At 40.8% G+C, this 20,587-nt stretch overlaps 1 protein-coding gene across 1 annotated transcript; it reads left to right on the forward strand.

The window, feature by feature from the left end:
- The first annotated feature begins 15,216 nt into the window (after positions 1-15,216).
- Positions 15,217-20,387, forward strand: LOC132805809 (calcium homeostasis modulator protein 4-like). Its single transcript, XM_060821094.1, has 2 exons — positions 15,217-15,837; positions 17,375-20,387. Exons 1-2 carry the CDS (start codon positions 15,289-15,291, stop codon positions 17,768-17,770), a joined length of 945 nt encoding a protein of 314 aa, XP_060677077.1. The 5' UTR covers positions 15,217-15,288; the 3' UTR covers positions 17,771-20,387.
- Positions 20,388-20,587: the final 200 nt, after the last annotated feature.

Raw genomic sequence — 20,587 nt, forward strand, 5'->3', positions numbered from 1 at the left:
TCAGATCATTCAGGAGGTGGAGGGGTTATTGAAAGGTGTTACAGGGAGGTAGTCACACTTCGGGTACAAGAAGACGGTAGATGGGTTACCGTCAGGGGACAGAAAGAGAACCGCAGGCAGTACAGCGATCCCCTGTAGCCATTTCCCTCAACAACAAGTATACAGTTTTGGATACTGTTGGGGGGGATGACTTACCAGAGGTAAGCAATGGGGTACAGGTCTCTGGCACAGAATCTGTCCCTGTTGCTCAGAGGGGAAGGGGGGAAGAGGAGCAGAGCATTAGTAATTAGGGGCTCCATAATTAGGGGAACAGATAGAAGGTTCTGTGGGAATGAGAGAGACTCACGGTTGGTGTGCTGCCCCCCAGGTGCCAGGGTTCATGATGTCTCTGATCATGTTTTAGGGATCCTTGAGGGGGAGGGGGAGCAGCCCCAGCTCATGGTCCACATCGGCACCAGTGACATTGGTAGGAAGAGAGAGATGGGGATTTAAGGCAGAAATTTAGGGAGCTACGGTGGAAGCTTAGAGCTAGGACAAGTAGAGCTGTTATCTCTGGTTTGTTGCCCATGCCATGTGCTAGCGAGGCGAGGAATAGGGAGAGAGAGAATTGAACACATGGCTACAGGGATAGTGCAGGATGGAGGGTTTTGGATTCCTGGATAACAGGGCCTCTTTCTGGGGTAGATGGGACCTCTACAAATGGGAATGGTCTTCACCTGAACCAGAAGGGTACCAGTATCCTGGAGAGCAGATTTGCTAATGTTTTTCTGGTGGGTTTAAACTAATTTAGCAGTGGGATGGGAACCCAAACTGCAGTTTGAGTATATAGAAGGTTGAGAGTAGTGAGGTCCAAACTAAGGTTTCAGGAGGGCACCGGCAAGCAAGAAGTTGGTTGAAGTATGTCTACTTCAATGCCAGGAGCATCCGGAATAAGGTGAGTGAACGTGCAGCATGGGTTGGTGCCTGGGACTTTGATGTTGTGGCCATTTCAGAGACATGAATAGAGCAGGGTCAGGAATAGTTGCTGCAGGTTCCAGGATTTAAATGTTTCAGTAAGAACAGAGAAAACAGTAAAAGAGAGGAGTGTGGCATCATTAGTCATGGACAGTATTACAGTTGCAGAAAGGATGTTTGAGGACTCGTCTACTGAGGTAGTATGGACTGAGGTTAGAAACAAGAAAGGAGAGGTTCTCCCTTTACGGGTTTTCTATAGGCCTCCCAATAGTTGCAGATACGAAGAGGAAAGGATAGCAAAGACAATTCTCAATAGGAGCGAGAATGAAAGGGTAGTTGTTAGGGGGGACTTTAACTTTCCAAATAGTGACTAGGAATACTATAGTTCAAGTACTTTAGATGGGTCAGTTTTTGTCCAATGTATGCAGGAGGGTTTGCTAACACAGTATGGAGACATGCCACCAAGGGGTGAGGGCACGTTAGATTTGGTACTGGGTAATGAACCTGGCCAGATGTTAGATTTGAAGGTAGGTGAGCACTTTGGTGATAGTGACCACAATTCGGTTATGTTTACTTTTCCGATGGAAAGGGCTAGGTATATACGGCAGGGCAAGAGTTATAACTGGGGAAAGGCAATTACGATGTGATTAGGCAAGATTTAGGATGCATAGGATGGGGAAAGAAATTGCAGGTAGGTAAAAACAATGACTGTAGATGCTGGAAACCAGATGCTGGAAACCAGATGCTGGATTAATGGTGCTGGAAGAGCATAGCAGTTCAGGCAGCATCCAACAAGCAGCGAAATCGATGTTTCGGGCAAAAGCCCTTCATCAGGAATAAAGGCAGTGAGCCAGAAGGGTGGAGAGATAAGCTAGAGGAGTGTGGGGGTGGGGAGAGAGTAGCATAGAGTACAATGGGTGAGTGGGGGAGGAGATGAAGGTGATAGGTCAGGGAGGAAAGGGTGGAGTGGATAGGTGGAAAAGGAGCTAGACAGGTAGGACAAGTCCGGACGAGTCACGGGGACAGTGCTGAGCTGGAAGTTTGGAACTAGGATGAGGTGGGGGAAGGGGAAATGAGGAAGCTGTTGAAGTCTACATTGATGCCCGGGTGTTGAAGTGTTCCGAGGCGGAAGATGAGGCGTTCTTCCTCCAGGCGTCTGGTGGTGAGGGAGCGGAAGTGAAGGAGGCCCAGGGGTACAATTGAAATGTGGAGCTTACTCAAGGAACAGCTACTGCGGATCCTGGAAGTTGAATCTCTTGTCAAGAGGAAGAAGGCTTATGTTAGGATGAGATGTGAAGGCTCACTTAGGGTGCTTAAGAGCTACAAGTTAGCAGGAAAGACCTAAAGAAAGAGCTAAGGAGAGCCAGGAGGAGACATGATCAAGGAAAACCCTAAGACTTTCTTTAGGTATGTCAAGAATAAAGGAATAGGTGAAAGTGAGGACCGCAATGCTGGAGATCAGAGTCTAGATTAGAATGGTACTGGAAAAGCAGGTCAGGCAGCATCCAAGGAGCAGGAAAATCAACGTTTTGGGCAAAAACCCTTCATCAGGAATAAAGGAATGACTAGAGTAAAATTAGGACCAATCAATGATAGTAGTGGAAAGTTGTGCATTGAGTCAGAGGAGATAGGGGAAGCACTAAATGAATACCTTTCACCAGTATTCACACTAGAAAAAGACAATGTTGTCAAGGGGAATACTGAGATACAGGCTATTCGACTAGACGGGATTAAGGTTCACAAGGAGGAGATGCTAGCAATTCTGGAAAGTGTAAAAATAGATAAGTCCCCTTGGGCCAGATGAGATTTATCTTAGGATTCTCTGGGAAGCCAAGGAGGAGATTGCTGAGCCTTTAGCTTTGATCTTTATGCCTTTAATGTCTACAGGAATAGTGCCAGAAGACTGGATGATAGCAAATATTGTTCCCTGGATCAAGAGAGGGGAGTGGAAACAACCCTGGTAATTGTCGACCAGTGAGCCTTACTTCAGTTGTAGGTAAAGTGTTGGAAAGGGTTTTAAGAGATAGGATTTATAATAATCTAGAAAGGAGCAAGTTGATTAGGTATTGTCAACACAGTTTTGTAAAGGGTAGGTCATGCCTCACAAATCTTACTGAGTTCTTTGAGAAGGTGACCAAACGGATGAATGAGGGTAAAGCGGTTGATGTGGTGTATATAGATTTCAGTAAGGTGCCTGATAAGGTTCCCCACAGTAGGCTATTGTACAAAATATGGAGGCATGGGGTTGAAGGCAATTTAGCGGTTTGGTTCAGAAATTGGCTAGCTGAAAGAAGACAGAGGGTTGATGGGAAATATTCATCCCGGAGTTCAGTTACTAGTGGTGTACTGTAAGGATCTGTTTTGGGTCTACTGCTGTTAGTCATTTTTATAAACGAACTGGATGAGGGCGTAGAAGGATGGGTACTTGAGTTTATTTTTGCTGGAGAGAAGAAGGTTGAGAGGTGATTTAATTGAGATGTATAAAATGATCAAAGGGTTAGATAGGTTGGACAGTGAGAACCTTTTTCCTTGGATGGTGATGGCTATCACGAGGGAGCATAGCTTTAATTTGAGGGGTGATAGATTTGGACAGATGTCAGAGGTAGTTTCTTTACTCAGAGAGTGGTAGGGGCAAGGAATGCACTACATGCAGCCGTGGGGCATTTATATGATCATTGGATAGTCATATGGATGATAATGGAATAGTATAGGCTAGATGGGCTTCAGATTGGTTTCACAGGTCGACATCAAGGGCCGAAGGGACTGTACTGCGCTGTAATGTTCTATGTCCTATCCCTCTGTTCCACTACACTCCTTAAGGTCCTACCATTCACTATGAAACTCCTACCTTGATTTGACTTTCCAAAATGCAAGATCTCATACGTATCTATATTAAAGTCCATTTGTCATTTCTCAGCCCACTTCTCTATTTGATCAAGGTCCTGCTGCAATTTCTGATTACCTTCATCGCTGTTCATGATACCGCCTATTTAAGTGTCATCTGCAAACTTACTAATCATGCCTTGTACATGCTCATTCAAATCATTGAATATAGATGATAAACAGTAATGGGCCTAGCATCAACCCTTAAGGCACCCCATAAGTCAAAGGCCTCCAGTCCAACGAGCATCCTTCCATTATTACTCTCTGCTTCCTACCATCAAGTCAATTTTGTATCCAATTTGTCAGTTTGCTCTGGATTCCATGCAACCTTTCAGAGCAGCTACCACATGGAACCTTATAAAAGGCCATACTAAAATCCATATAGACACTGTCTATCACCCTGCCCTTATCAACCTTCCTGTTTACTTCATTAAAGAAGTCTAACAAATTTATGAGGCATGATCTCCCACTCACAAAGCCATGCTGACTACTCCTAATCAAATTTATTGAATTTATTGAATACTTTCTTGAGAAAGTACTCCTTCCAAAGTGTATCACCTCACAATTTTCAGAGTTAAATTTATCTGCCCATTTGACCATCCCGTTTATATCTTTTTGTAGCCTAAGACATTCAATCTCACTTTTAAGCAACCAACCAATCTTTGTGACATCTGCAAACTTATTAATCCAACCTTCACACAGTTATCTATGTCATTTATATAAATGATGAATAACAGGGGACCCAGCACAAATCCCTGTATATACTACTGAACACTGGCTTCCAGTCACTAAAGCAGCGGGCGGCATGGTGGCACAGTGGTTAGCACTGCTGCCTCACAGCGCCTGTAGACCCGGGTTCAATTCCCGACTCAGGCGACTGACTGTGTGGGTTTCCTCCGGGCGCTCCGGTTTCCTCCCACAGTCACAAAGATGTGCGGGTCAGGTGAATTGGCCAAGCTAAATTGCCCATAGTGTTAGGTAAGGGGTAAATGTGGGGGTATGGGTGGGTTGCGCTTCGGCGGGTCGGTGTGGACTTGTTGGGCCGAAGGGCCTGTTTCCACACTGTAAGTCTAATCTAATCTAATCAGCCTTCTGTCATCAAATCCTGTCTCCTACAACTGAGCCAATCTTGAAACCACTTTATCAAATTTCCCCATATCCCATGTTCATTTTTCTTCTTAATCAGTCTCCTGTGTGGGACCTTGTCAAAGGCTTTGCTAAAATCCATATAATCATCAACTACACTTGGCTCATTTACACGCACTGGTCACTTACTCAAAAAAATCAAATTTGTTAGACATGACCACCCTCTGATGAAGCCATGCTGACTCACCCTGATCAAGCCTTGCCTCTCCAATTGGTGATAGATGCCCTCCTTCAGAATTTTCTCCATTACTGAAGAGCAAGTTGTTGTGGGCCTGATGTCAAGAATTGGTTAAGGCTGAAATAAAGAAAAGGTATAAGGCGCACTACCTTGTTGTAGAGTTTCTCTCTTCCTTTAACCAAAATAAAAGTGGAGGAGTAGAGAGATGAGCTAAAAGGGTGGCATGGTGACTCAGTGGTTAACATTGCTGCCTCACAGCGCCAAAGACCTGGGTTCAATTCCTGCCTCGGGCAACTGTCTGCGTGGAGTTTACACATTCTCCCCGCGTCTGCGCGGGTTTCCTCCGGGTACTCTGGTTACCTCCCACAGTCCAAAGATGTGCAGGTTAGGTGAATTGGCCATGCTAAATTGCCCGTAGTGTTAGGTGGATTAGTCAGGGGTAAATGTAGGGGAATGGGTCTGGGTGGGTTGGTCTTCGGAGGGTCGGTGTGGACTTGTTGGGCTGAAGGGCCTGTTTCCACACTGTAGGGAATCTAGTCTAATTTCCCTCTCACTGGTCTGCACTTTTTGGCTTATCTCTACAATGTTTATTAAATATTAGAACCAGATTAGCTTTCTTCAGTACTGTGGCACCTCCCCTGTGGTCAGAGAGGAATTAGACATTTGGGTCAGTGCCTCTGTAATCGCCTCCCTTGCCTCCCCCAGTACCCTGGGATATAGTTCATCCAGTCCTGGATATTTGTCCACTTTTAAGCCTGTCAATACTTCCAGTACCTTGACCTTCCCAATGTTAATTATGGTTAATCACCTTGTAGTCTCTCCCCTCCCTTCATCCTCATTCTCTTGGGTGAAGGTGGATGCATTGTTCAACACTCTACCAATGTCCTCTGGCTCCATGCATGGATTGTCCCCTTTGTCCTTAATGGCACCTACTCTTTCCCTTGTTATCCAATTTCCATTGATCTGCTTATAAAATATCTTGGGATTTTCCCTATTGACCAGCCAATGCTTTCTTATTTCCCCTCTTTGCTTTCCTATTGGCTTTCTTTAAGCTTCACACTGCATTTACTGTGCTCCGCTATTGCCGCTGCTGATTTCTTCCCCTTACACCTGCTAAAAGCCTCCCTTTGCTTTCTCATCACATCCTGAGTATCTCTGGTCATCCATGGTTTCCTGGGCTTGTTACACTTTCCTATCACATCATGTTGTGATCGCTATCACTAAAATGCTCCCACGCAGCCACCTCAACCACCTGCCTGGTTCCATTCCCCAGAATTAGGTCCAGAATAGCTCCATCCCTGGTTGGACCCTCTACATATTGCACCCCTCTGAAATTCGTTTAAACTCTTCCCAACAGCACAATCAAACCATCCCAAAAGAACATTAGTCCCGCTCTGGTTCAGATGTATAGGTCCTGTCTTCCCCAGAAATGATCCCAGTGATACTGGAATCTAAAATACTCCCTCTTGTACCAACTGTTAAGCCAATTCTCTTATTTCTGTTCTTGCTAGTATGTGGCACTGGGAGTAATCCAGACTTTATGACGCAAAAGGTCCTGCTTTTTAATCTACTGCCTAGCTCCTTGAATTCTTGATGCAAGACCGCATCCTCTTTCTACCAATGTAATTAATGCTGACATGTCCCACAACCTCTGCATTATCATCCTCCTCCTTCAGAATGCCCTGCAGCCATTCAGTGACATCCCAGACCCTAGCACCAGGGAGGCAACACCATCCTGGAGTCACTTTGATGGCCACAGTAGCACAACCTGTCCGTGCTGGTCCTATCACTACTGACATCTCCCCCACTTCCCCGACCCTAGCCCAATCTGACCCAGCCAGACCAAAACACTATCAACCATAACACACGCCAATCCCAAACCCAGCCCGATCTGACCCTGCCAGACCAAACCACCACCAACCACAATGCACTAGCCTTGTTTGTTGTGGTATTTCAAGTGATATCTGAAATGCTCCTTAAATGTTGTGAAGGTTCCTAGGCAGTGAGTTCTCAATACCCACCAATCCTCGGGCAGTGGAAAACTATTTTACTTGAATTGTCTCTAAACCTTCTGCCCTGTACTTTAAATTTATGCTCCCACTCATTGATCCCTCTCCCAACAAGAGAAGTGTTTTTCCTATTAACACCTACCTATGCACCTCAGAATCTTGTACCTCTCAATCAGGTTCCCTACACTGCCTTTTCTGCTCTAAGGAAAACCATCACAGGCAATCTAGAATCTCTTCATAGCTGAAATGCTCCAGCCCAAGAAATATCCTGGTGAATCTCCTCTGCACTCCCTCTCCAGATCATTAACATCCTTTCATGTAGTGACCTGAACTGCACATAGTATTCAAGCTGTGGTTTATATTAATATTCTATACTCCATCTTCACCTTCTTGATTAGTAATGTATGCCTTCTTCACCACCTGATCCACCTATCCTGTTTCCTTCATGGATATATGGACATGCCTCTGATTCTCTATACATCCACATGTCCAATTGATCAATGTTTACTCTCTTGCATTGTTAGTCCTCTCAAATGCACCAACCCACTCTTTTAGGTTTAAATTCTATTCTGATCACTGTTCTGATTATGTGATCCAGCCTGTCTATGTCATCTTGTGGTCCAACATTTTCCTCCTCATTATTTATCACACTGCCAGTTTTCTATCATCTGCAAAATAACTATATTTCTGTTTAGATCATTAGTATACAATACAAACAACAAGAGACTCAGTACTGTTGGACGAAGGCTTCCAATCACAAAAAAAAACACTATCAACCATCACCCTCTGCTTCCTGTCTCTAAGCCAATTTTGGATCCAACTTGTCAAATTGTCCTGAATCCCATTGGCTCTTACCCTCTTTACCAGACTCCCACGTGACTATGTCAAATGCACTACCCTCTTTTACACATCTGGTCACCACCTGAAAATACTCCATCAAACTTCAGACATGATATCCCCCGTGATAAATGCATAACTATCTTTGTTACGTCCTTGCCATGATCTCCAATTGGAGATTAATTCTGTCCCTCAGAACATTTTTCCAATTCTTTCTCTCCTGCTTATGTTAGACTCACTAGCCTATACTTCCACGGTTTATCCCTACCACCCTTTACATTAGTCATCCTCCATTCATGTGGTACCTCCTATCTCCTGAAGATTAATGTTAGGGCCCTTGTAATGTACCCCTTTGCCTAACACAGCAGCCTTAGAAATACTTCATCTTGTCCAGAAGACTTAGCAAATCTTAAGGCCACTAAAACTGCTTACAACACCACCCTCTAAATTATAACATCTTCAAGTATATCACCGTCCTCCTCCCTGATTTTTATACCTATAATGTCCTTCACTATAATGAATACAAATGTAAAGTACTCATTTAAACTCTCACTTAAATCTTTTGGCTCCACACACAATTTTCCACATTGGTCACTAATGGATCTTTTTTGTTCCTGGTTATTGATTGCTGCTAAAACACATAATATACCTTTGGATTTTCCTTTATTTCATCCGTCAGCATTTTTTCACGTTCAGATAGTAAGGCTGACAAAGCTGAAGCCAGTTCACAATTTTAAATGATCAACAGTGTGAATTGGAATTTGAGATATTTGACTTGACTCTGGTTGTATATTCCTTGTTGTAAAAATAATAATATTGGGTGATAAAACCTTTGTAGAAATAATAATGACTTGCAAATAAGTGTAACTTAATCTAATGTGTTGCCTTCTCTAATGAGAATGCTTTTCCCTTGAAATGATAATAATACTAAGGATTTTGTCATTTTCAGTCCATTTAAGGATACCACAAAGTTAAAGAAATAATAACAAAACAACATAAAAACAAATTTAAATTTAAACTGTATAAAATGGAGTTTAGTTCTTTTTTTTCTGATTTGAAAAGTTCATTTTTAAAATATTATATAAAGTGATGCTATTGTATACATTTGATAATATTTTGCTTCATGCCGTGAGAAAAATTAATCATTTCTGTTGAGTACAGCTCTTTTTAAATTCATCGCACAACTCTTATACTGTTCAATGTAACTTTGTGCTTCAGACATGATCACATTTTATGTTTCTGCATTGACAAATATTAAACTAGTAAATGCTGTAACCATCCAGGACTTTTGTCTTCACAAAGCACTTGAGAGTGGGAGATATGAAAGTTACTGATAAGCTAATTACAAGCATTTTTTTTAGATTAGATTAGATTACTTACAGTGTGGAAACAGGCCCTTCGGCCCAACAAGTCCACACCGACCCGCTGAAGCGCAACCCACCCACACCCCTACATTTACCCCTTACCTAACATTACGGGCAATTTAGCATGGCCAATTCACCTGACCCGCACATCTTTGGACTGTGGGAGGAAACCGGAGCACCCAGAGGAAACCCACGCAGATACGGGGAGAACGTGCAAACTCCACACAGTCGCCTGAGTGTAGGGAATTGAACCCAGGTCTCAGGCGCTGTGAGACAGCAGTGCTAACCGCTGTGCCACCGTGCTGCCCACATTTCTGTCTCTTTTATAAAAGCTTCAAGTAAAACATCCAAATTGGACTCTGAAATTGGTTTTGATGAAGTAATTTGTTACCAAAAGGGAAATAGAGGTGTTTTTTTTTATTCAGGAAAGGCTAACATATAAGTGGTCCAGATGGTTCCCTGGAATCAAAAAGTGAAGTATATTTTGTTGAATAAATTGAACACTGATAAACCCTATCAACCAAAACATTGAATTTGGGATAATTTTAAAATGCAAAATAATAAAGTCACCTACAATTTATCACTTCTGAGAAAATAAGGAATAAAAATTGTTTGTAACTGGGCCAAAGTGGGAATGTATGACTTCTGTTTTAAATATGTTATTAGAAAGAACTTATTTCCCTTAACAGAACGTCAGTAACTAAAGGACATAGGTTTAAAGTGATTGGTAGAAAGATTGGAGAGAAATTGAAAATGATAGATTTCAATCAGCATCAGTAAGGGTCTGGTCACTGCCTGAAAGTAAAAGCCTTCAACTCATTTAAACGTACAGACAGGAGTCATTCAAGAGATTTCTGGTTATGCACAGGAAGTCTCAAGACCTCCAGGTATATGGACTCGCTATTTAAAATATAAGGCACCATAAGACTAAAACTGTAATCATGTTATATTCTTATTGAAAACAAAACAAAGCTGTCGAGAACCAGAACCAGATAAACTGTGGATCAGGGCTGTTTGCGGTATGAGATAAAAATACTATATCAGGAGCTAGGGCGGTATGAAGAAGAGTTACACCTGAAATGTCAACTTCTCCACCTCCTGAACTGCCTGGCCTGCTGTGTTCTTCAATCCTCCTGCTTGTTTAGTTAGGTAGGCCAGGCAGAAATAATGGAGAAGATTCTGCAATCATCATTTCTCAACCCACAACAACAATGCGCAGTTTGAAATAAAATAAGATTGTTCGTTAAAATTCCAACCACTAACGCTTTCAGATATGTATGTCCCAATCAATTTCCTGTGACTTTGCACACAGGAAACCAAACAAGATAAGGACTGAAGGGATAAGTTGGTGTAAGAGATATTGTGTCATTGTCAAACATTACAAAAATTATGGCAACAATAAATAGGGATATATACATTGTTTTCAGATAACTGTACAGGATTCAGAAAGATAGACATAAAAATATTAGAATATCATAAATTATGCTTGTAATGCAGTATATGGATTCCATCAATGTGTAAAAAAGATGTAGATTTTTTTAATGTTATAATTGTTATATATTGTATAGAATTGGATACGACCAATGTTAAACATTGCAATAGAATTTTATACTTGCGTGTAAGTTTCTCAGCGGTGGTGTGCGAACTTTGAAATTTGTTAATTAGATGATTAGTGATCAAGGGACAGCTCAGCATGAAATTGAAAAAAATGTTTAAAATAATACCTTAGTCCTCTGCTACTGAAATTCTCTGGCATGGTTTTGAGTAACAAAATTTAGGAGTGACAAATAAATTGACAGCAAGATTGTCAAACACTTAGCAAAGTGAAAAGATTTAATTAGCAGGAAATATCGAGTCAGAGAGATGTCCAGTGTGGAAACAGACACTTTGGTCCAACTCGTCCATGCTGACCAGATATGGCAAATTATTGTAGTCTAATTTGCCATCATTTTGCCCATATCCCTCTAAACCTTTCCAATTCATATACCCATCCAGATGCCTTTTAAATGTTGTACTTATATCAGCTTCCCCCACTTCCTCTGGCAGCTCATTCCATATATGCACCACCCTCTGTGTAATAAAAGTTGCCCCTTAGGTCCCTTTTAAATCTTTCCCTGCTCACCATAGTTTTGAATTCCCCTACCCTTGGAAAAATACCTTGGCTATTTACCCTATCCATGCCTCTCATGGTTTTATAAACCTCGATAAGGTTATCCCTAATAGGGACGCTCCAGGGAAAATAGCCCAAGCCTCTTCAGCCTCTCCCCATACTCAAACCCTTAAATCCCAGCAACATCCTTGTAATATTTTTCTGAACTCTTTTTCAAGTTTAACAACATCTTTCCTATAGCAGGGAAACTAGTTTTCTAGAAGTGGCCTAACCAATATTTAATAAACTCAACATGACATTCCAACTTCTACACTCAATGCACTGACCAATAAAGGCAAGCGTACCAAACACCTTCTTCACTACCCTATCTACCTGCACCTCCACCTTCAAGGAACCCAAGGTCTCTTTGTTCAGCAACACTCTCATGGACCCTACCATTAGGTGTATAAGTCCTGACCTGTCCTTTCCAGAGTGCAAAACCTCACATTTAACTACATTAATCTCCATCGGTCACTCCTCGGCCTATCTGATTGAGGTCCTAATGTACTCTGAGGTAACCTTCTTCACTGTCCACTACACCACCTATTTTGGTGTCATTTGCCATACCTCCTACATTCACATCCAAATCATGAACATAAATGACAAGAAGTGGTGGAGCCAGCATCAATCCTTGTGGCACACCACTGATCACAGGCCACTGGTCTGAGAGGCAACACGCCACTACCACCCTCTGTCTCCTACCTTCAAGCCAATTTTGTATTCAAATGGCTAGCTCTTCCTGGATTCCATGTGATCTAACCTTGATAACCAGTCTACTGTATGGAACCTTTCTGAATGCCCTGCTGAAAACCATATAGACAACGTCCATTGCTCTGAAGTTAGTGAGACATGATTTCCCATGCACAAAGTCATGTTGACTATGCCTAATCAGTCCTAGCTTTTCTGAATACATGAAAATCCTGTCCCTCAAAATCCCCTCCAACAAAGTACCCACCTCTAATGACAGGCTCATTGCCCTACAATTCACTGGCTTTTCCTTACCACCTTCCTTATGTTGGCACTACATTAGCCAACCTCCAGACTTCCAGCACCTCACCCGTGGCTATCAATGAGACAAATATCTCAGCAGGAGGTCCAGCAATCTCTTCCCTAGCTTCCCACAAAGTTCCAGGCTACATCTGATCAGGTCTTGGGGATTTATCCACCTTTATGCATTTTAAGACATCCAGCACCACCTCCTTGGTTAAACAAACACTTTTCAAGATATCACTATTTATTTCTCTAAGTTCTTCAGCTGCCATATCCTTCTCCACCATAAACACAGATGTAAAATATTTGTTTAATATCTCACCCAGCAACTACAGTTCCACACATAGGCAGCCTTGCTGATCATTAAGAGGCCCTTTTCTCTCCCTAGTTAATCTTTTGCCCTTGATGTATATGTAGAATCTCTTTGGATTCTCCTTAACCTTATTTGCCAAAACTTTCTCATGTCCCCTTTCTGTCCTCTTAATTTCCCTCCTACTGCCTTTATACACCTACTGCCTTTATACAACTTGAGAGATTTACTCAGTCCTACCTGTCTATAATTGCCATATGCCTCCTTCTTTTTCTTGACCAGAGCCTCAATTTCTCTAGTCATCCAGCATTCCCTACAATTACCAGCCTTGTCCTTCACACTAACAGGAACATACTGCCTCTGGAATCTTGTTATTTACTTTTGAAGGCATCCCACTTTCCAACCATTCCTTTACCTGTAAACAGCATCTCCCAATCAACTTTTGAAAGTTACTGCCTAATAATGTAAAAATTGGCTTTACTCCAAGTTAGAACTTTAACTTTTAGATCAGGTCTATCCCTTTCCGCAACAATCTTAAGATTAATAGAATTATGATCACTAGCTCCAAAGTGCTCCCCCACTGACACTTCAGTCACTTGCCCTGGCTTATTTCTCAAGAAAAGGTCAAGTTTTGCTCCTTCTCAAATAAGTGCACCCACATACTGAATCAGAAAATGTTCTTATACATACAAGAAATATGACCTAACAAATTATTACTTCTTATTTCAACCATTGACAATAGAGCACGTAAAAACCCATACTGGATTCCTCTTGTAGATTTTTCAAATCTTTTTTAAATGATCCCATTAAGCAAAGTGAATACAGATCTCCAGATCAGATTTAAACCCTCATGGCTGAGAGGTAGGGACACTATCACTGCACCACAGGAACGATTTTTAGCACATGCCAGATTAACACCTGATGCATAAAGCACCTGTAAGCAAACTTCAGTAAGTTCTACTTCTTTGCTTCCCAAATGGTCATCAGTTTTACTCTTTGATTATAAATAATAAAATAACATCTAAGTTCTATGTAAAAATATGATTGATTATGCAATTTTCAAACAGGACCTGAATAACATCTACATGTTTTGAGCAATGTGTCACCTAATTGCATCTGGATGGTTGGTTTGCAATGTAATGTGATGCCGACTGCAATTCCCATCACTGGCTGAGATTACCATGAAGGACTCTCCTTCTCAACTTCTCCCCTTGCCTGAGGTATGCTCACTCTCATGAGAGAGCAGCCCAGTGGTCTTGTGAGACTATAGCTACACAACAAAAGAATTATGTATCACTCAAAACATAAATTTGCTCTTGACACCCTACATCAAAACTCCATACAGGACTAGTAGTTATCAAATGAATTTGCTGGCTCTATTACCATAGCAACGTATTAATTAGTTAACTCATGCTTCTGGCTCACCTAATGCGTTATAGAAATAATTTATTACTCGGAATTCACTGAGACCTTATATGGTCAAATCAATGGGATTGCTTTCATTGGATAAGACATACATTTAAAAGCAATCCCTTGATTCATGTTCACAATTAGAAATGACCATATGAATTTCCTGAATTGAATTTATACATGCCCACAGCATTGAACTACAGGAATGGAGAGTGTCAGCTTAATAAATGGAAGTAAGGTCTTTCAAATGAAAAAAAGGACTCGTTAGGATTGGCACAATAAGAGTACTTATTCTGCGCTGGGTGTAGAGAACAGCACATCACAATCTGAAAATTAGTCTTTGGAGAAACAAAAAGAGAGAAAACAGAAACACTTTTTGGTGCAGTATGTAGTGAACAATCTACCACTGTTTTCTTCCAAAGTCTGTGGACGCTGCATTAATTTGAGACTTTCAACATGCTTTTATAAGGCAAGAATATCATCCCATATGGATTCACAGCCCCAAATGCCTTTTGCTAATCTTTCAGTAAGCAGGAAAAATGGACAGCTGTCCCACAGGTTTTGAATTTGCTATCATCAATACAGAGTTAAATAAATGAAGTTGCTCCTGATGCAAATTCGCTGTTCACTAAGTAGTCTTTAATTCTGAATGACAAATGAGACATCTCAAAATGAGCTTGTAATGATTCTAAACTGAGCTTCATTCTCCAGTGGATTCTCTTAGTTGTCTAGAATCACACTTGAATTTGAATTAGAAGTTGGAAAGTCATTTCACCAGCAAAGCAGTCAGTGGCTAGAAACTCAAATAACTCTCAAAAAGGATGAAGACGAACTAACATATTCCCTGTTCTCTACTAATTGCAAAATATCTTGTAATAGTCATGAGAAGGAAATGAGATATTTCCACCAAGGAAGTGACACCGCGCCTTGCAAAGAAACTGAACTCGTTGCGTTTCCCATCTCATTCCTGAAGACAAGACAAAGCAAATCTCACCTACTCGTGTAGCAGCTGTAGGGAATCTAATCTAAAAAAGGAGAGGAAAGCCAAAGTTTTTAAAATGTCGATTAGTAATCTCCTGACATTTTGGAAAGGCAAGGAGAGGTTGACTCTGCATGCAGTAATCGCACTGACAACAATTTTTAGTCAACAAGCATTTTCGTTCTTCACCTTCAATTGTCCATGCAAGGCAAGATTGAATCTATACTATGCCCTGGCTTTTATTGGAGTCCCCGCACTGGTCCTGTTGATTCTTGGATATGCTTTTAATGATCTGACCTGGAAATTAATCATGAGTTTTAGAGGTGGAGCCAACATGAAGCTTAATAATTTCAAACTAATCTGCTATGTCATGTTCAGTGTAACGGGAACAGCTGTCATCGCTCCAGTGACTTGGGTGGCAGTCACACTGTTAAATGGCTTGTATTATCAGTGCGGCATGAGTGAGTTTTTGTCAGTGAGCAGCTGGAATGTGTTCCAAAACATCACCCTCCGTGAGCGGAGGGATATTCTCGCTCGATTTCCCTGTCTGAAAGTGAGCATTAAGGAGATACGAAATATCAGCGAAATAAGAAATGAAGGCAATCGGATTCTTCTGTATCAGTCCCAGGTATGTGCGGCTGTACCAGTGATTTGTGTTTTTGACGCGAGTGAACCACTGAAATGTTAATTCTAGCAATGAAAGGAGCTGTGTGTTTTCGTGTCTCTAAAATAATTTAAATTTATATTTGTTTACCAGACATCAAAGTTGCATTTGTCGCATTTAGCAAATCTAGTCTGATTATGTAATGATAACGAGCCTTTCATACAAATGAGGAAGCATTTTTTTTACTTTAATGAATTCCAACCTATTTTTCTGAACCCAGGGATGATCCTTTGACGAGGAGACTGAAGGCGGGCAACGTGAGGGCAAGGGAGGGGACGGAAGAGAAGGATTCGCGCAGAATTGGGTCAGCGATAGAGTGGGCTGTGGACGGCAGTAGGCTACACTTCCTCGGGTGAGAGGGAATACTGCCCAGGTCGTGGTGGAAGTTGGTGTATTATTAGAATATTAATATAAAGTCAACCGAGAACGTTAGGTGTTTTCCCGCTTTTGGGAATATTTCACATACCCCACATAACTAGGACACGAATACCCTTACCAGAAGAATACCTTTCATTTGGCATTAGTGAGACAAATTGAGGGAGAAATTGAGAAAACAAATTCACACTGATCCAGGAGCCTGGTGGTGACCTGGACTGTTGGACCTTTGTTCAAACAGACAGTGAAGGTCACTCAGGCTGTTCTGCAGAAGGAGGAGGAGGAATGTATGTGCGGAGGAATTGGGTTTCTATAGTAAGGCAGATATGCTAGAGCCAGGAAATTGGACATTTTGGAAAGTGTGTTGGAAGAGAACAGAGGGAGACTGTGTGTGGATGGAGACTGGATAGGAGAAAAAAAAACTCATTTCTTTCAGTCTTGAGTTCAGTGCAGCAGGAACAGGCTGATGCAATGTGTCAACCAGGACAGAATTGTGTTTGGATACTTCGAAGGAGGTAGAAACAGACTGTTTGGTGACTACAAGGTGGAGGTTGTGGAGGGTAGATCTCCTATGGAGATTATGTCAGTGATAGTCCTGGAAACAATGCCTTGATAGTTATGGTCCAGAGCAAGATAAAAATAAGTGAGAGAGTTAATACTTAACCTCTCCTAGGTGGAGTATGCTAAGAGTCCAACAGCAGCATCCTTGTCAATAAAATATTCAGGGTTAGACCAAAGTGAACAGACTACGGGCAATTCAGAGAGAGACAGGTTATAGTGAGTATGGGATTAAATGAAATGAAATGATTGACATCACCGATTATTTGTAATTAAAAGATTAAGGGCATTAATTTGAATTGGAATAAAAATCAAGGAAGTTCTAAAACTGGCTACCAACTTGCTATCACTTGTTACATACTGTAGCACAAATTCAAAATTAGCCTGAGTGTCCAAGGGACACTCAAATTAATGTCATTTAATGTATCACCTAATTTCAACTGGATCTGATTACTGTATATCAGTTGTGCAATAATTAAGTTAGATAAAAATCATGTTCATGGAATTGACTGCAAAGATTTTCATATAATTTGTGTATTTATCACAATTTTTTCATTTCTAATCGTAGGTGGCTGGATGGATTTTAATTGCTTCTGTGACTATCATTGCTTTTCTGACTTTTTGCATTCCAAGATATTGTTCTCCACTCAGTTTTGTGCACCTAAACTACTGGGCACAGTACCTAGAAAATGAAAGTTCACTCTTTCAGGAGACGGCTAAAAAACATTCTCAACTCTATGCTTCGAATCACATCAAGAAGTTCTTTGGGTTTATTGCACAGCAAAGTGAAGTGAAGAAAATCCGCTTGCCTACCAGAAGGGACTGGAGAATGATCTCTGGCATTAATATGTTCACTAAATTGGAGCATGACCCCTGTCAATACAGTCTCCTGCATACATGGGCTGATGAAACAACTGCAGGTGGTGACTATATTCCAGTAGATGATGTGGTGTCTGAAGCATAAATTATTAATTGACTTTCCTTGTGAACACAATCATTGTAGTCACCCCAGAAATATATCCATTCTGACCCGATTAAAGTTTGCAGATTCTGCCACATGCTTAACAGGTTTTGCTTTAACCTCTCAGAATTTGAGTTGTTAAGATACTTGTGAACTCCTGACATCTTGACTTCAGCTCTACACACTTGCAGTAAAATCCTTTGATGTGTTTCTTCTAAGATGATCTCTGTTTTCTCAATCAATCAAAAGCAAGAGTCTCTCATAACTCAACATATGACAGAACATCAAGTAGAGCAATTGCTTTGGGAGCTTGGCATCATGAACACAAGCTGCAAGTTCCAACCAACAGAGTCAGTTTTGTGTAATTATCACCTCAGTACTGAGCAAGTTTACTTTGCAGTGGATGCTACTGTTGACCATCTTTCTTGCTATGAGATTTGGAAAATCTTGCAAAGCCAACAGTGGTAGAACATCTCCAGTGATTTTGATGTGCCAGCTGCAGGATGTTCAAACCTCTAAAGGGTGCAAGAGTGTGGGGATCATTGTAGCCAAATAAACCATGATCTTAGTCTCAGAGCTTTAAACTCTCTTTCCCTCAGTTTGCTGAAGGCTAAGCATGATGCATTTGAGACAATGATAAATTTTGTGATTTATGTATGGCTACATTAGGGGGAGGCTCCTGAGAAGTGCAAATTAGTCCACCTGAGGTTCAATTATATAGACACTGATGACTATTTCAGTGATCAATTTTAGTGTTTGAGGGTAGACATTTGATATCAACTACTCCAGTTGAGAACAAATTGCCCTGACATTCACAGACATTTTTTCAGCTATCATTACTGAGTGGAAATCTTGGCCCATTTTCATTTTTCTTTGCTCAGGGTGGCTTATAGCATAGCAATCATTGCCTTAGCTCAGAAAAGGCTAAGGCATTAGAACTTAAAAATGTGTTGCTGGAAAAGCGCAGCAAGTCAGACAGCATCAAAGGAGCAGGAGAATCGACGTTTCGGGCATAAGCCCTTCTTCAGGGCATTTGAACTTCAGATGGAGCATTTGAACTTCAGACTCACCAGGTATAGCTCAGTTACACTGGCTAGTTTTCTCAAACTGAATGCTTACGTGTGACATGTATGAAGAAATGACTGGAATGCTGAATGAAGCCCCTGAGAATGTAAGCAAATGTTACTTATTGGATAGTCCCATTTCAGGGTTACCTTTCATAATTCACTTAGAGTATTAACTTAGGAGTTTTTGTAGTGCATTGTCAGCGTCCTTACCCCAGCACAAAAACTTAGATATAAGTCCTGTTTCTGGACTTGATAGCCACATATTTCATTCATAAAGTAGATTGATTAACCAGGTTTAATATCAACTTATAATTTTCCCAATGATAGCAGGCCTGCTCATTTACTGAAACAGGAAACATCAGACAAGCACAATACTTGAAAAATACTCATAAAATAATCTAGTAGAAGACCAGGTTTATCAATACCCTCTTTGTGGTTGTACCTAAACAGAGAGAGAGAGAGAGAGAGTAGCAATTTGCCTTTAAATAGTATCTTTAATGTACTAAAAGGCTCAAGTAGCTTAACAGGAGTGTTTCAAGTTTAATTTGACTCTAGGTCACAAAAGGAGATATTCAGAAAGATGATCAAATTGAGACAAAAACATAGGTTTCCAGGTTGCAGATTGGAAGTTGAGATCAAGGACTTGGGCTGTGCAGATTGACTTCAGTGGAGAGAAATTAGGGCAGAACCAAAGTTGGAATCCAGAACGGCAGTAATTGTGAAGGGAAGAATGAGGGGGAACATGGTGACCAGTTACTTCAAAGTAGAATAAGGAGTGTTCCTCCAAAATCCAAATTCAGTTGTTATTCTCCTTCTTGGTAGCATCTAGCAGGAACTGCCTGCCTTGGATTTCATGAATGCAAACAAAACTGGGAGTTTTGTCTTTACCCATAAGGCAATTAGCTCACATTTGTCTAGAAATATGTATATGCTGTTTGCCAAACCTTTTAGCATCTTTGTAGTTTTTATGAAAAGTGTGTGATATATGTAGGGTATATATTAGTTTAAGAGTTTGAATTTCAAAATAGTTACTTTTGTGAAGGGAGTTTCTCTGTAGGACTGTCCTTCCAGAATAGTTCCCTAATCCAGTATGTGTCCGTGAGCACGGACTGTAAATGGAATAAAATATTTGCACTGGGTATTTATGACAGTCTTCAATGTTTATTCAACCTACTACTTTGTTTTCAGTTGGGAATAATCAAGGATTGATTTGAGTTTAAAAAACCTAGTAACTGAACATTTTAGGGCAATTCATAAACTGGATTGGGATCAGAAGTCAGTTCTATTTTAGAAAGGGAGATTTTCAAAGCATTCAAGGACAAAGTTACCTCAGCTTTTAAATTGAACACTTTTTGAACCAGGAGTATTTGGTTATAAATCTGCAATTAATTAAAAGTTGAGAAAGTCGAAGCCATTGGTTTTGTGAGTATTCATGTAAGCAGAGCCCACAGTTGACAAACAAAAAAAAGTGAATCAGTTCATAGAATTTGAAATTACCTTTCAATGTCAAATTTTTAATGGATTTGAGTATTTATGTAATAGTGTCAGGAAGCCGGTTGAAACTTTGTTTTGCTGTAAGTTTTAAGATCTTTCTAATTATGTTTCATATTGTGTTTTTTAATTCTTTGTGTGCAATAAAAGGTTTTGTCCTGTTAAAGAAATTCTGCAGTCTCATGTGCTCTGACTGATGACCATATTAACTAATTGCTTTTTTAAAGATGACCTATCAACCCAAATTTCATCTGGGTATCTG

The sequence above is a fragment of the Hemiscyllium ocellatum genome, chromosome 3 (assembly GCF_020745735.1).
Source record: "Hemiscyllium ocellatum isolate sHemOce1 chromosome 3, sHemOce1.pat.X.cur, whole genome shotgun sequence".
Classification (NCBI taxonomy): domain Eukaryota; kingdom Metazoa; phylum Chordata; class Chondrichthyes; order Orectolobiformes; family Hemiscylliidae; genus Hemiscyllium; species Hemiscyllium ocellatum.

Coding starts and splice junctions, on each gene's coding strand:
- LOC132805809 (XM_060821094.1), top strand. CDS start 15,289: ATGTCGATTAGTAATCTCCTGACATTTTGGAAAGGCAAGGAGAGGTTG. Junction 15,838..17,374: donor TTCTTCTGTATCAGTCCCAG/GTATGTGCGGCT, acceptor TTCTAATCGTAG/GTGGCTGGATGGATTTTAAT.